We start from the raw sequence: 16,818 nt of genomic DNA, 5'->3' as shown, positions 1-16,818 counted from the left end.
TGATCGCTAACAGCTACTGATCGCTAACAGCTACTGATTGCTAACAGCTGCTGATCACTAACAGGGGGACCAACACCCCAGGTCCAGGGGGACCAACACCCCAGGTCCAGGGGGACCACCACCCCAGGTCCAGGGGGACCACCACCCCAGTCTGCCAGTCCAGGGGAACTGCCCCCGATGTCCATGCGATATTGCAAAGTAGCGTCATGGACTCTTGGATTAAAGCAGGAAAATTCCTCCATAGCTGAGGAACTCCATCCAACCGCAGCCTGAAGGCCTGAAGGCCTGGCTGGGTCCTCCATGTTGCAGCCTTAACCCTTGTGTGCGCGAGGACTCAGGCAAATGATACAGGTTTTACGTGTGCGGGGTCAGTTGGACCCCATTTCTACATATAAGGGTCAAAGGACCCGCTGACCGATCCCCCAGATCGAAGGACTAAAATAACATGGCTGCTGGGCAACGTCTCTCCGTCCCCATGTTTGGACAATGTGTTGTCCCCGCTGCTGAATGTCTGTCCATTTCCCTAGTTTCCCCCTGAGGGACGATAAAGGTTATTTGTGTTTCTCCTCTGTCCTAAAATCAGATGTGAAGCTTGGTTACATCACCAAGAAACTGCTAGCTTAGCAACTGCACAGACTGACCGCTGCTCTGTCCACCGGCTGCTTGGACTTACGCTCCCGTCTCTACGTTAGTTTCCCAAACTCAGCAGATGTTTGACAGACATCAGGAAGCTGCTGTGGGAGTCTCTCTGACTGGACCGAGAGAACATCTCAGTCAGAGCGGAGGATGTTGTCTGAACTCTGATCACTCAGACAGGAACGTATTCAGACCGACTGGAGCGACCAGAGCTGTCAGCTCCCTGGAAGAGATGCTGCAGCCTGAATCTGCCGTTCTGCCGGTTGCTCTGTCCTCCCACCTCTGTCCGAGTTGAAGGTGACGGTGTAGTGAGACCCCTGGTCGTCCTCCTGCTTGGTGACGGTGACGCTGTCAGGTTTGATGGACCACAGGTTGTTCAGAGCCGCCTGTAGCTCCTCCGCGGAGGCGCTCACAGGGACGGGTCCTGCAGGAGGAAACACCAAACCATCAGAGGTTTCGCTGGCGCAGAGCGGCGGCTGGAAGGCGGCGGAGCAAGGAGGTCACCGGTCTGGGCGTTCCCGTAGCGCAGGCTGAAGAAGCTGCTGCCACAAAGATGGCTGGCACAGCCGCTGCTGACGCTGACCTTCTGCACCTCCCTGACGGCTGCGACCCCAGAGGACCACGAGTCAAAGGTCAGCACCTGATGGACGGTGGACATGAGACAAAGAGGAGCTCAGATGAAGGACGGATCCAGAGGAGGGATTCTGTCCTGCGGTTTGTCTTTGGGACAACGAACGTCTTTGTCCCAAAGAAGCGACGGTTCTAATCTGGGAAGTTTAACCGCGAGATGTCCTGCGACCTCTGATCCCACTGAAGAACCGCTTTACTCAGGAAGCCTGAAGTCCGTTCTGGCTCTCGCTGGCCTTTGCAAACCTGAACATTTACATTCCAGGGTTTCCTCCAGCCTGGCAGCCTGCCAGGCTTATGATACAGAGAAACCCTGTTCACCACTGACTGACTGTTCCTCTTGGGCCAGAACCAATATGGAGCCCAGAGCAGAACTTCCTTATAATGTCCTATAAAACTGCACTGATGTTTTCAAACTCTAAAGAATTAACCTGGTCAATTTAAATGTTTTTTAAAACTGGGAGCAAATTGAAAGAGTTGAAGTTGTGATGTGGAGTCCAGATCCTGTACCTGCTCCTCGTCAAAGGCTTCATATTCAGCCACAACGTCCTGGACTTCATCGACGGCGCCGTCCGCCTGCGCTGCAGTGAAGGAGCTTTCCTCCTGGAACAGGCCGATGTTGAGCGACGCGATGCCGTAATATTCCTGCTGCAGGAGCTCCAGGTAGTACCTGCACACGGAAAACCAGCTGATGACATGAACAAACGGCTTTCTGCCACCGTGAAGTCATGCTCACGGTTTTCCTTTCTCCAGGAAAAGCACTTCGGATTTCTGGGACTCCAGCTGGAAGAAGTCTCCGACATATCTGGGCTGGAAGGCCACTTTCACCTGGAGAGAGGATGTGGGAACGTCAAAGCAGGAAGTGAAGCCGCCTAGCGTCAGGAATCGGCAGCAGCTGCTACCTTGTCTTCTGGCCGGCTGGAGTTGCTCAGGTACAGGTCACACCTGTCGTCACAGTGCAGGTATATGTTGAAGTTCCCGCTGAGCGGCGGAACGAGGAAGCCGCTGGTCCGAGAGGCGAACAGCTCGTCTTCCCTGGGGAAGACGTGCGGCAGCGCGTCGATCCACTGGGCCCGGTAACCGCTCGTGTTCTGGTTGTAGCTCCAGATCTCGTCCAAGGAGCGCGGACGCTTGTCTGTCCACACGTCCACCTTCAGGCCCCGCCCACCTGGAGGCGCAGGGGACAGCATCAGGTACAGGATCCAGCTGACGCTGTTCGATAGCCAGGAAGTACTGCTGGGTGTTCCGGTCTTTAACAAAATAAAAGATTCCAGCAATCTGATTCTAGGGAAAGTGGCAGAGAAATGGTTCTGATCCGATTCAAGTCTGACGGATTCCAGTTTCACATGTAAACTGAATCTTCTTCTGTCGTCAGTCATGGCGTCCCTCAGGGTCCTGATTTAGGCCCCGCCCTCTTTCACGAGGAAACGATGTCAGAAAACCTGATTATCCACCAGCTCTACTTCCTCTGAAGCCAAATCACCGTCCAATCAGAACCTTTGCTCAAGCTACGTGGTTCTACCTGTGACTCTACCTGTGGTTCTACCTGTGACTCTACCTGTGTCTACCTGTGACTCTACCTGTGGTTCTACCTGTGACTCTACCTGTGACTCTACCTGTGACTCTACCTGTGGTTCTACCTGTGACTCTACCTGTGGTTCTACCTGTGACTCTACCTGTGGTTCTACCTGTGACTCTACCTGTGGTTCTACCTGTGACTCTACCTGTGACTCTACCTGTGACTCTACCTGTGGTTCTACCTGTGACTCTACCTGTGACTCTACCTGTGGTTCTACCTGTGACTCTACCTGTGACTCTACCTGTGACTCTACCTGTGACTCTACCTGTGACTCTACCTGTGGTTCTACCTGTGACTCTACCTGTGGTTCTACCTGTGACTCTACCTGTGGTTCTACTCTACCTGTGGTTCTACCTGTGGTTCTACCTGTGACTCTACCTGTGGTTCTACCTGTGGTTCTACCTGTGACTCTACCTGTGACTCTACCTGTGGTTCTACCTGTGACTCTACCTGTGGTTCTACCTGTGACTCTACCTGTGGTTCTACCTGTGGTTCTACCTGTGGTTCTACCTGTGACTCTACCTGTGGTTCTACCTGTGACTCTACCTGTGGTTCTACCTGTGACTCTACCTGTGGTTCTACCTGTGACTCTACCTGTGACTCTACCTGTGGTTCTACCTGTGACTCTACCTGTGACTCTACCTGTGGTTCTACCTGTGACTCTACCTGTGACTCTACCTGTGACTCTACCTGTGATTCTACCTGTGACTCTACCTGTGACTCTACCTGTGGTTCTACCTGTGGTTCTACCTGTGGTTCTACCTGTGACTCTACCTGTGGTTCTACCTGTGACTCTACCTGTGGTTCTACCTGTGGTTCTACCTGTGGTTCTACCTGTGACTCTACCTGTGGTTCTACCTGTGACTCTACCTGTGACTCTACCTGTGACTCTACCTGTGACTCTACTGTGACTCTACCTGTGGTTCTACCTGTGACTCTACCTGTGACTCTACTGTCGTTCTACCTTGACTCTACCTGTGACTCTACCTGTGACTCTACCTGTCGTTCTACCTGTGGTTCTACCTGTGACTCTACCTGTGTTCTACCTGTGCTTACCTGTGTTCTACCTGTGACTCTACCTGTGACTCTACCTGTCGTTCTACCTGTGGTTCTACCTGTGACTCTACTGTGGTTCTACCTGTGACTCTACTGTGACTCTACCTGTGACTCTACCTGTGGTTCTACCTGTGACTCTACCTGTGACTCTACCTGTGGTTCTACCTGTGACTCTACCTGTCGTTCTACGTGACTCTACTGTGGTCTACCTGTGCTCTACCTGTGTCTACCTGTGACTACTGTGACTCTACCTGTGACTCTACCTGTGGTTCTACCTGTGACTCTACCTGTGTTCTACCTGGCTCTACCTGTGGTTCTACCTGTGGTTCTACCTGTGACTCTACCTGTGGTTCTACCTGTGACTCTACTTGTGACTCTACCTGTGACTCTACCTGTGGTTCTACCTGTGACTCTACCTGTGACTCTACCTGTGGTTCTACCTGTGACTCTACCTGTGACTCTACCTGTGACTCTACCTGTGGTTCTACCTGTGACTCTACCTGTGGTTCTACCTGTGACTCTACCTGTGGTTCTACCTGTGACTCTACCTGTGACTCTACCTGTGGTTCTACCTGTGACTCTACCTGTGGCTCTACCTGTGACTCTACCTGTGGCTCTACCTGTGACTCTACCTGTGGTTCTACCTGAGACTCTACCTGTGGTTCTACCTGTGACTCTACCTGTGACTACCTGTGACTCTACCTGTGACTCTACCAGTGGTTCTACCTGTGACTCTAACTGTGACTACCTGTGACTCTACCTGTTACTCTACCTGTGCTTCTACCTGTGACTCTACCTGTGTCTCTACCTGTGACTCTACCTGTGACTCTACCTGTGGTTCTACCTGTGACTCTACCTGTGGTTCTACCTGTGACTCTACCTGTGACTCTACTGTGGTTCTACCTGTGACTCTACCTGTGACTCTACCTGTGACTCTACTGTCTCTACCTGGTTCTACCTGTGACTCTACCTGTGACTCTACCTGTGGTTCTACCTGTGACTCTACTGTGACTCTACCTGTGGTTCTACCTGTGACTCTACGTGTGACTCTACCTGTGGTTCTACCTGTGACTCTACCTGTGACTCTACCTGTGGTTCTACCTGTGACTCTACCTGTGACTCTACCTGTGACTCTACCTGTGTCTAGGACTCTACCTGTGACTCTACCTTGTGACTCTACCTGTGTCTACTGTGACTTCTACCTGTGACTCTACCTGTGACTCTACCTGTGACTCTACCTTTCTACTGTGTTCCTACCTGTGGTTCTACCTGTGACTCTACCTGTGGTTCTACCTGTGACTCTACCTGTGACTCTACCTGTGGTTCTACCTGTGACTCTACCTGTGGTTCTACCTGTGACTCTACCTGTGACTCTACCTGTGGTTCTACCTGTGACTCTACCTGTGACTCTACCTGTGACTCTACCTGTGACTCTACCTGTGACTCTACCTGTGACTCTACCTGTGACTCTACCTGTGACTCTACCTGTGACTCTACCTGTGACTCTACCTATGTTCTACCTGTGACTCTACCTGTGGTTCTACCTGTGACTCTACCTGTGACTCTACCTGTGTTCTACCTGTGGTCTACCTGTGACTCTACCTGTGACTCTACCTGTGGTTCTACCTGTGACTCTACCTGTGGTTCTACCTGTGACTCTACCTGTGGTCTACCTGTGACTCTACCTGTGGTTCTACCTGTGACTCTACCTGTGATTCTACCTGTGACTCTACCTGTGGTTCTACCTGTGACTCTACCTGTGGTTCTACCTGTGACTCTACCTGTGACTCTACCTGTGACTCTACCTGTGACTCTACCTGTGGTTCTACCTGTGACTCTACCTGTGGTTCTACCTGTGACTCTACCTGTGGTTCTACCTGTGACTCTACCTGTGACTCTACCTGTGGTTCTACCTGTGACTCTACCTGTGGTTCTACCTGTGACTCTACCTGTGGTTCTACCTGTGGTTCTACCTGTGGTTCTACCTGTGACTCTACCTGTGGTTCTACCTGTGACTCTACGTGTGACTCTACCTGTGGTTCTACCTGTGACTCTACCTGTGACTCTACTGTGGTTCTACCTGTGACTCTACCTGTCGTTCTACCTGTGACTCTACCTGTGACTCTACCTGTCGTTCTACCTGTGGTTCTACCTGTGACTCTACCTGTGACTCTACCTGTCGTTCTACCTGTGACTCTACCTGTGACTCTACCTGTCGTTCTACCTGTGGTTCTACCTGTGACTCTACCTGTGGTTCTACCTGTGACTCTACTGTGTCTACCTGTGGTTCTACCTGTGATACTGTGCTTACCTGTGGTTCTACCTGTGACCTGTTGACTCTACCTGTGACTCTACCTGTGACTCTACCTGTTTACCTGTACTCTACCTGTGACTCTACCTGTGGTTCTACCTGTGGTTCTACCTGTGGTTCTACCTGTGACTCTACCTGTGACTCTACCTGTGGTTCTACCTGTGGTTCTACCTGTGGTTCTACCTGTGGTTCTACCTGTGACTCTACCTGTGGTTCTACCTGTGACTCTACCTGTGGTTCTACCTGTGACTCTACCTGTGACTCTACCTGTGGTTCTACCTGTGGTTCTACCTGTGACTCTACCTGTGACTCTACCTGTGGTTCTACCTGTGACTCTACCTGTGACTCTACCTGTGACTCTACCTGTGGTTCTACCTGTGACTCTACCTGTGACTCTACCTGTGACTCTACCTGTGGTTCTACCTGTGACTCTACCTGTGACTCTACCTGTGGTTCTACCTGTGACTCTACCTGTCGTTCTACCTGTGCCTCTACCTGTGACTCTACCTGTGACTCTACCTGTGGTTCTACCTGTGACTCTACCTGTGACTCTACCTGTGGCTCTACCTGTGACTCTACCTGTGACTCTACCTGTGGTTCTACCTGTGACTCTACCTGTGACTCTACCTGTCGTTCTACCTGTGACTCTACCTGTGACTCTACCTGTGATCTACCTGTCGTTCTACCTGTGGTTCTACCTGTGACTCTACTGTGGTTCTACCTGTGACTCTACCTGTGACTCTACCTGTCGTTCTACCTGTGACTCTACCTGTGACTCTACCTGTGACTCTACCTGTGACTCTACCTGTGACTCTACCTGTGGTTCTACCTGTGACTCTACCTGTGGTTCTACCTGTGACTCTACCTGTGACTCTACCTGTGACTCTACCTGTGGTTCTACCTGTGACTCTACCTGTGACTCTACCTGTGACTCTACCTGTGACTCTACCTGTGGCTCTACCTGTGACTCTACCTGTGACTCTACCTGTGACTCTACCTGTGACTCTACCTGTGGTTCTACCTGTGACTCTACCTGTGGTTCTACCTGTGTCTCTACCTGTGACTCTACCTGTGACTCTACCTGTGACTCTACCTGTGGTTCTACCTGTGACTCTACCTGTGACTCTACCTGTGACTCTACCTGTGGTTCTACCTGTGGTTCTACCTGTGGTTCTACCTGTGACTCTACCTGTGGTTCTACCTGTGACTCTACCTGTGACTCTACCTGTGACTCTACCTGTGACTCTACCTGTGACTCTACCTGTGGTTCTACCTGTGACTCTACCTGTGGTTCTACCTGTGACTCTACCTGTGACTCTACCTGTGGTTCTACCTGTGGTTCTACCTGTGACTCTACCTGTGACTCTACCTGTGGTTCTACCTGTGACTCTACCTGTGACTCTACCTGTGGTTCTACCTGTGGTTCTACCTGTGACTCTACCTGTGGTTCTACCTGTGACTCTACCTGTGGTTCTACCTGTGGTTCTACCTGTGACTCTACCTGTGACTCTACCTGTGGTTCTACCTGTGACTCTACCTGTGACTCTACCTGTGGTTCTACCTGTGGTTCTACCTGTGACTCTACCTGTGACTCTACCTGTGACTCTACCTGTGGTTCTACCTGTGACTCTACCTGTGGTTCTACCTGTGACTCTACCTGTGGTTCTACCTGTGACTCTACCTGTGACTCTACCTGTGGTTCTACCTGTGGTTCTACCTGTGGTTCTACCTGTGGTTCTACCTGTGACTCTACCTGTGGTTCTACCTGTGACTCTACCTGTGACTCTACCTGTGACTCTACCTGTGACTCTACCTGTGGTTCTACCTGTGGTTCTACCTGTGGTTCTACCTGTGACTCTACCTGTGGTTCTACCTGTGACTCTACCTGTGGTTCTACCTGTGACTCTACCTGTGACTCTACCTGTGGTTCTACCTGTGACTCTACCTGTGACTCTACCTGTGGCTCTACCTGTGACTCTACCTGTGACTCTACCTGTGACTCTACCTGTGACTCTACCTGTGACTCTACCTGTGACTCTACCTGTGACTCTACCTGTCGTTCTACCTGTGGTTCTACCTGTGACTCTACCTGTGGTTCTACCTGTGACTCTACCTGTGACTCTACCTGTGGCTCTACCTGTGACTCTACCTGTGACTCTACCTGTGGTTCTACCTGTGACTCTACCTGTGACTCTACCTGTGGTTCTACCTGTGACTCTACCTGTGACTCTACCTGTGACTCTACCTGTGGTTCTACCTGTGGTTCTACCTGTGACTCTACCTGTGACTCTACCTGTGGTTCTACCTGTGACTCTACCTGTGACTCTACCTGTGGTTCTACCTGTGACTCTACCTGTGACTCTACCTGTGACTCTACCTGTGACTCTACCTGTGGTTCTACCTGTGACTCTACCTGTGGTTCTACCTGTGACTCTACCTGTGACTCTACCTGTGACTCTACCTGTGGTTCTACCTGTGACTCTACCTGTGACTCTACCTGTGGTTCTACCTGTGACTCTACCTGTGGTTCTACCTGTGACTCTACCTGTGACTCTACCTGTGACTCTACCTGTGGTTCTACCTGTGGTTCTACCTGTGACTCTACCTGTGACTCTACCTGTGACTCTACCTGTGGTTCTACCTGTGACTCTACCTGTGGTTCTACCTGTGACTCTACCTGTGACTCTACCTGTGACTCTACCTGTGACTCTACCTGTGGTTCTACCTGTGACTCTACCTGTGACTCTACCTGTGACTCTACCTGTGGTTCTACCTGTGACTCTACCTGTGACTCTACCTGTGGTTCTACCTGTGACTCTACCTGTGACTCTACCTGTGACTCTACCTGTGGTTCTACCTGTGACTCTACCTGTGGTTCTACCTGTGACTCTACCTGTGGTTCTACCTGTGACTCTACCTGTGGTTCTACCTGTGACTCTACCTGTGGTTCTACCTGTGACTCTACCTGTGGTTCTACCTGTGGTTCTACCTGTGGTTCTACCTGTGACTCTACCTGTGACTACCTGTGACTCTACCTGTGACTCTACCAGTGGTTCTACCTGTGACTCTAACTGTGACTACCTGTGACTCTACCTGTGACTCTACCTGTGGTTCTACCTGTGACTCTACCTGTGGTTCTACCTGTGACTCTACCTGTGACTCTACCTGTGGTTCTACCTGTGGTTCTACCTGTGACTCTACCTGTGACTCTACCTGTGGTTCTACCTGTGACTCTACCTGTGCCTCTACCTGTGACTCTACCTGTGGCTCTACCTGTGGTTCTACCTGTGACTCTACCTGTGGTTCTACCTGTGACTCTACCTGTGACTCTACCTGTGACTCTACCTGTGACTCTACCTGTGGTTCTACCTGTGACTCTACCTGTGACTCTACCTGTGGTTCTACCTGTGACTCTACCTGTGACTCTACCTGTGACTCTACCTGTGGTTCTACCTGTGACTCTACCTGTGGTTCTACCTGTGACTCTACCTGTGGTTCTACCTGTGACTCTACCTGTGGTTCTACCTGTGACTCTACCTGTGGTTCTACCTGTGGTTCTACCTGTGACTCTACCTGTGACTCTACCTGTGACTCTACCTGTGACTCTACCTGTGGTTCTACCTGTGACTCTACCTGTGACTCTACCTGTGACTCTACCTGTGACTCTACCTGTGGTTCTACCTGTGACTCTACCTGTGGTTCTACCTGTGACTCTACCTGTGACTCTACCTGTGGTTCTACCTGTGACTCTACCTGTGACTCTACCTGTGACTCTACCTGTGACTCTACCTGTGGTTCTACCTGTGACTCTACCTGTGGTTCTACCTGTGACTCTACCTGTGGTTCTACCTGTGACTCTACCTGTGGTTCTACCTGTGACTCTACCTGTGACTCTACCTGTGACTCTACCTGTGGTTCTACCTGTGACTCTACCTGTGACTCTACCTGTGGTTCTACCTGTGACTCTACCTGTGACTCTACCTGTGACTCTACCTGTGGTTCTACCTGTGACTCTACCTGTGGTTCTACCTGTGACTCTACCTGTGGTTCTACCTGTGACTCTACCTGTGGTTCTACCTGTGACTCTACCTGTGGTTCTACCTGTGGTTCTACCTGTGACTCTACTACCTGTGACTCTACCTGTGACTCTACCTGTGGTTCTACCTGTGACTCTACCTGTGACTCTACCTGTGACTCTACCTGTGACTCTACCTGTGGTTCTACCTGTGACTCTACCTGTGGTTCTACCTGTGACTCTACCTGTGACTCTACCTGTGGTTCTACCTGTGACTCTACCTGTGACTCTACCTGTGACTCTACCTGTGGTTCTACCTGTGGTTCTACCTGTGACTCTACCTGTGGTTCTACCTGTGACTCTACCTGTGACTCTACCTGTGACTCTACCTGTGACTCTACCTGTGGTTCTACCTGTGACTCTACCTGTGACTCTACCTGTGGCTCTACCTGTGACTCTACCTGTGACTCTACCTGTGACTCTACCTGTGGTTCTACCTGTGACTCTACCTGTGACTCTACCTGTGACTCTACCTGTGGTTCTACCTGTGGTTCTACCTGTGACTCTACCTGTGGTTCTACCTGTGACTCTACCTGTGGTTCTACCTGTGGTTCTACCTGTGGTTCTACCTGTGACTCTACCTGTGGTTCTACCTGTGACTCTACCTGTGACTCTACCTGTGACTCTACCTGTGACTCTACCTGTGACTCTACCTGTGGTTCTACCTGTGACTCTACCTGTGACTCTACCTGTGGTTCTACCTGTGACTCTACCTGTGACTCTACCTGTGACTCTACCTGTCGTTCTACCTGTGGTTCTACCTGTGACTCTACCTGTGGTTCTACCTGTGACTCTACCTGTGGTTCTACCTGTGACTCTACCTGTGACTCTACCTGTGACTCTACCTGTGGTTCTACCTGTGACTCTACCTGTGGTTCTACCTGTGACTCTACCTGTGACTCTACCTGTGACTCTACCTGTGGTTCTACCTGTGACTCTACCTGTGACTCTACCTGTGGTTCTACCTGTGACTCTACCTGTGGTTCTACCTGTGACTCTACCTGTGACTCTACCTGTGACTCTACCTGTGGTTCTACCTGTGACTCTACCTGTGACTCTACCTGTGACTCTACCTGTGACTCTACCTGTGGTTCTACCTGTGACTCTACCTGTGGTTCTACCTGTGACTCTACCTGTGACTCTACCTGTGGTTCTACCTGTGACTCTACCTGTGACTCTACCTGTGACTCTACCTGTGACTCTACCTGTGACTCTACCTGTGACTCTACCTGTGGTTCTACCTGTGACTCTACCTGTGACTCTACCTGTGGTTCTACCTGTGACTCTACCTGTGACTCTACTTGTGACTTACTTTTCTACCTGTGGTTTCTACCTGTGACTCTACCTGTGGTTCTACCTGTGACTCTACCTGTGGTTCTACCTGTGACTCTACCTGTGGTTCTACCTGTGACTCTACCTGTGGTTCTACCTGTGACTCTACCTGTGGTTCTACCTGTGGTTCTACTGTGTCTACCTGTGACTTACCTGTGACTCTACCTGTGACTCTACCAGTGGTTCTACCTGTGACTCTAACTGTGACTACCTGTGACTCTACCGATCTGGTCAAACATCCTGAACACTTACAGAGCATCTGAGTTGGGCCTCAGCAGCTCGCAGGGCATCCCCCCCATGTAGGACCTGCAGGGTCACAAAGGGTCACCAGGGTCACAAAGGGTCACCAGGGGTCACCAGGGGTCTGTTAACACAACGCTGCTGCTCACAGTTTTACCAACGTACACATTCACTTCTCCAGTCATTTTTTATGTTTGTTGCTTTGGAGACTTTTTAAGGGATAAATTTCATGTGGAGGAGGTGACCTTTAACCCCTGTGTGTTGGTCAACAGTATGGATTGATGTGCCCACCTCAGGAACCTGACATTGAGGCCGCTGGAGCTCAGGTCCGTGTTGCTCCCGTAAACGTCAGAGTAGATCCGGCCTCGGATCGTCACCAGCGTTCCTGCAGGACAGTCCACATCCCGTTACTGAACCTGGAAGGCTGAACTGGGCCGGGTCGGTCCCAGCAGCAGGTTCTGGTGGTACCTGGGAGGCCGGTGCGTGGGCTCAGGGAGTAGATGGTCGGAGTGCGCCACCAACGGGTCTGTAGGAGAGAGGGGCAGATCAGAACCGCAGGGGGAACCGGGGGGTGAACCGGAGGGGGAACCACAGGGTGAACCGGAGGGGGAACCGCAGGGGGAACCACAGGGGGAACCGGAGAGGGAACCGTAGGGGGAACCACAGGGGGAACCGGAGAGGGGAACCGCAGGGGGAACCACAGGGGGAACGAGAGGGGGAGACCGGAGGGGGAACTACAGGGGAGACCGGAGAGGAACGAGAGGGGGAACAAGAGGGGAACCGGGGGGGGAACCACAGGGGGAACCGGAGAGGATCGAGAGGGGGAACAAGAGGGGAACCGGGGGGGGAACCACAGGGGGAACCGCAGGGGGAACCGGAGAGGGAACCGTAGGGGGAACCACAGGGGGAACGAGAGGGGGAACCGCAGGGGGAACCACAGGGGGAACGAGAGGGGGAGACCGGAGGGGGAACTACAGGGGAGACCGGAGAGGAACGAGAGGGGGAACAAGAGGGGAACCGGGGGGGGAACCACAGGGGGAACCGGAGAGGATCGAGAGGGGGAACAAGAGGGGAACCGGGGGGGGAACCACAGGGGGAACCGGAGAGGGAACCGCAGGGGGAACTACAGGGGGAGACCGGAGAGGAACGAGAGGGGGAACAAGAGGGGAACCGGAGGGGGAACCGGAAGGGGAACCGGAAGGGGAACCGGAGAGGAACGAGAGGGGAACCGGAGAGGAACGAGAGGGGAACCGGAGAGGAACGAGAGGGGAACCGGAGAGGGAACCGGAGAGGGAACCGCAGGGGGAACCGAGGGGGAACCAGACGGGGAACGAGAGGGGAACCGGAGGGGGAACGAGAGGGGGAACCGGAGGGGGAACGAGAGGGGGAATGAAAGGGGGAACCAGAGAGAGAACAGAGGGGGAACCAGAGGGAGAACCGGAGGGAGAACCACAGGGGGAACCAGAGGGGGAACCAGACGGGGAACCAGAGGGGAACAGGGGGGGGAACCGGAGGGGGAACCACAGGGGGAACCAGACGGGGAACCGGTGACGTACGTAGAAACTGCAGTGATACGGTTTGTAGTCGCCGTTGCAGATGTTGACGTCAGGAATGGGAACGCCGTCCACACTGACATGAACCACATATTGAGCCTCCGGCATCGCCCTGTCGGAGCAGCAAACAGCGCTGTAAGAGAAACCCGGACCGGGTCACACGGTCTCACCTGACCCGGTCCGGGTGCGTGTACCTGGTGTAGCAGAGGATCTGCTGGCGGTGGGTGGAGTCTCTCTCCACGTCACAGGGCACCGACAGCGCGTCCGACACCAGGCTGACCCGGTTCCCAAACTGCCCGTCTTCCGGATCCAGCTGGAACTGACGCTCCTGAGCAAAACCTGGAATCCAACCAGCAGCTTTAAGGGTTCAATCAGCAAAACCACACAAATATCGTGGAGCAAACCCTCTGGTTCTGATCCAAGCCCTTTCAGTTTGAAGAACCCAAAGATCTGCCGGGTCAAACCGGGTCAAACCGGGTCAAACCGGGCCAAACCAGGTCAAACCGGGCCAAACCGGGTCAAACCGGGCCAAACCGGGCCAAACCGGGTCAAACCGGGCCAAACCGGGCCAAACCGGGCCAAACCGGGTCAAACCGGGTCAAACCGGGCCAAACCGGGTCAAACCGGGCCAAACCGGGTCAAACCGGGCCAACCCAGGCCATTATGGAGCAGAATAATCCAGGAATAATCCCAGAAGCCTTCCAGAGGGAGGCGCCGCTGCAGGTTGGAATAAAACCTGACAGAATCGAACTGATTATTGTTTTATTGATTATCTGTATTGATGCCCCTCCGGAGCAAACGGGTCGGTGGGCTCAGCGTCTCTGCTGGGATCATGAAACCCGTCAGATTAACTGACACGCAAATTAGTTTCCAACACGGAACAAACACATCCTGTATTTCAAAATAAAACTTCTGAGTCACTTCCTGTTTCCTCTGACTGGAGGTTTCTGGAAACTCATGAGAAACATTTTACATGTTTTATAATATATAACATGTTTTATAATATATAACATGTTTTATATCATATAAATTGTTTTATAATATATAACATGTTTTATAATATATAACATGTTTTATAATATATATCATGTTTTATAATATATAACATGTTTTATATTATAAAACATGTTATATATTATAAAACATGTTTTATAATATATAACATGTTTTATAACATTTTACATGTTTTATAATATATAACATGTTTTATAATATATAACATGTTTTATATCATATAAATTGTTTTATAACATTTGATAAATTTCCCCTCAGTCACAGTAAAACTCCCAGAGGGCCACATTTGGCCCCGCGCCGCATGTTGGATGTCATTAATCCTACTGATCATCAGATCAGTAAAGTATTGATCTGATCAATACGCTGTGAAGGTCTCCCACCTTCCTCCTCCTCCTCCTCCTCCTCCTCCTCCTCCTCCTACCGTCTCCGCTGATGGTGAGTCTCGTTGCTCCCGCCGTGCTGCCTGTGTGGGGGGAGACCCAGAGGACCCTCTGACCACCTGCAGACAGACGGATGGCGTAATCTGTGGCAATCTGTGGTAATCTGTGGTAATCTGTGGTGATCTGCGGTAATCTGTGGTAATCTGTGGTGATCTGTGGTAATCTGTGGTAATCTGTGGTGATCTGCGGTAATCTGTGGTAATCTGTGGTAATCTGTGGTAATCTGTGGTAATCTGTGGTAATCTGTGGTAATCTGTGGTGATCTGTGGTAATCTGTGGTAATCTGGGCGTCTCTGTGGTTCCTTACAGCAGCAGCAGCTCCAGATGAGGAAGAGGAGCGCCGCCGGCCTGCACAGCGACTCCATCCTGGAGGATTCCCAGACTTCCCTGCTGCTGCACCTGTAATCTCTGGTAATCTGCTTCGTTTGTCAAAACCACAAACCATCATCAGAATTTATGAAAAATGAGAAACTGAGACTGAAAGACGAGGAGATCATTCTGAGCTCACCTGAACGCACCTGGAGCCGAACTGGAGGAGGAAACAGAAGCAAAACGCTGTCCGGACAGGTGAGCGGCGCTTTATAGGCGCTGAAGCCCCGCCCTCACCTGGGAGGGGGCGGGGCCTGAGCTCAGGCCGGAAGCTGAGTCATCAGACAACGATCTGATCGATCGATCGATCTATCTATCTATCTATCTATCTATCTATCTATCTATCTATCTATCTATCTATCTATCTATCTATCTATCTATCTATCTATCTATCTATCTATCTATCTATCTATCTATCTATCTATCTATCTATCTATCTATCTATCTATCAGAGAATAAAACTTTATCCGTTTTATTTTAGATTTTGAATTTATTTCTAGGATTTTTTCAATTCATCCAAGTTGTTGCTGTTTTCCTCCAGGCTCCAAGATCCTGGAACCGGATCAGAACCGGGTTCAGAACCGATCAGAACCGGGTTCAGAACCGATCAGAACCGGGTTCAGAACCGGGTTCAGAACCGATCAGAACCGGGTTCAGAACCGGGTTCAGACCGGATCAGAACCGGGTTCAGAACCGATCAGAACCGGGTTCAGACCGGATCAGAACCGGGTCATTTACTCATCTTGGTTTTGCTGCTCCAGTTTCTCCCGATCTGCAGGCGGGATGACGGGAACCCAGGACGGGGCGGGAATCGAACCAGCAACCTGGCGACCCGCTGTCACATCAACACGACTTATTGAACGATTCAACCTGATGAAAGATGAAAATAAAAAGTCCTCAGAGGATCCAGAGGATTCCTGACCGGATCTCTGGACCGTTGCTGGATCCATGGATCCATCAGAACCAGAACCAGGATTGGACTGGTCCACTTTGAGCCCCTGATGAAACATAATGAAATATTTATGTAAGTTGAGACCTCCAGGTGACGGTAGAGGTGGCATCATGCTGTGGGCTGCGATCATGTCCAGGGGTCTCCAACCTGCGGCTCGGGGGCCACAAGTGGCTCTTAATAATTCTGTGTTGACAGGATGATAAAAACGTGAATATTATTTAACTTTCCTCACAAACGTCCCAGTAAAACGTTTCAATCAGGAAATGTTTCGATTTTATTTTTAAACCACAGGAAATGAAATGTTTTCATTTTCAATCAAACATTTTAGATTTTCCAACAGGCTCATCGAGGCCCAAAACGAGCTTCACTGGGCGGGACAGGGAGGAAGAGGAGACCAGACAGGTGAGGAAGAGGAGACCAGACAGGGAGGAAGAGGAGACCAGACAGGGAGGAAGAGGAGACCAGACAGGGAGGAAGAGGAGACCAGACAGGGAGGAAGAGGAGACCAGCAGGGAGGAAGAGGAGACCAGCAGGGAGGAAGAGGAGACCAGACAGGGAGGAAGAGGAGACCAGACAGGGAGGAAGAGGAGACCAGACAGGGAGGAAGAGGAGACCAGACAGGGAGGAAGAGGAG

The 16,818-nt window shown here is 51.3% G+C and overlaps 2 protein-coding genes across 2 annotated transcripts in view; both read right to left on the bottom strand.

The window, feature by feature from the left end:
* Positions 1 to 2,679, bottom strand: part of pkhd1l1.1 (PKHD1 like 1, tandem duplicate 1) — a 47,555-nt gene extending 44,876 nt beyond the window's left edge. Inside the window, exons 1-5 of the mRNA XM_081612187.1 lie at positions 2,166 to 2,679; positions 2,000 to 2,091; positions 1,774 to 1,933; positions 1,141 to 1,276; positions 917 to 1,060 (exon numbers count right to left, since the gene is read on the bottom strand). Of these exons, the coding sequence (XP_081468313.1) occupies positions 917 to 1,060; positions 1,141 to 1,276; positions 1,774 to 1,933; positions 2,000 to 2,091; positions 2,166 to 2,642 (1,009 nt within the window). The 5' untranslated portion in view covers positions 2,643 to 2,679. The remainder of the gene's footprint in view (positions 1 to 916; positions 1,061 to 1,140; positions 1,277 to 1,773; positions 1,934 to 1,999; positions 2,092 to 2,165) is intronic.
* Positions 2,680 to 11,864: 9,185 nt separating this feature from the next.
* LOC145553592 (fibrocystin-L-like) lies at positions 11,865 to 15,523 on the bottom strand. The gene is made up of 7 exons (XM_081612243.1): positions 15,171 to 15,523; positions 14,845 to 14,922; positions 13,604 to 13,748; positions 13,413 to 13,521; positions 12,325 to 12,382; positions 12,148 to 12,241; positions 11,865 to 11,922 (listed from the first exon to the last, which is right to left on the bottom strand). Exons 1-7 carry the CDS (start codon positions 15,226 to 15,228, stop codon positions 11,865 to 11,867), a joined length of 600 nt encoding a protein of 199 aa, XP_081468369.1. The 5' UTR covers positions 15,229 to 15,523.
* Positions 15,524 to 16,818: the final 1,295 nt, after the last annotated feature.

Source organism: Poecilia reticulata, chromosome 11 (assembly GCF_904066995.2).
Source record: "Poecilia reticulata chromosome 11, P_reticulata-male-v2, whole genome shotgun sequence".
NCBI lineage: Eukaryota > Metazoa > Chordata > Actinopteri > Cyprinodontiformes > Poeciliidae > Poecilia > Poecilia reticulata.
Note: the sequence above shows the minus strand (reverse complement) of the source record. Positions and strands in the feature narration are given on the sequence as shown.

Bases quoted from the DNA above. Each gene is read 5' to 3' on its own strand.
- LOC145553592 (XM_081612243.1), bottom strand. From the start codon at position 15,228: ATGGAGTCGCTGTGCAGGCCGGCGGCGCTCCTCTTCCTCATCTGGAGC. The intron at 14,923-15,170 runs GTAAGGAACCAC...GTCTGTCTGCAG, and splicing joins CATCTGGAGCTGCTGCTGCT to GTGGTCAGAGGGTCCTCTGG. The intron at 11,923-12,147 runs GTGGGCACATCA...GTGACCCTGCAG, and splicing joins CTCAATGTCAGGTTCCTGAG to GTCCTACATGGGGGGGATGC.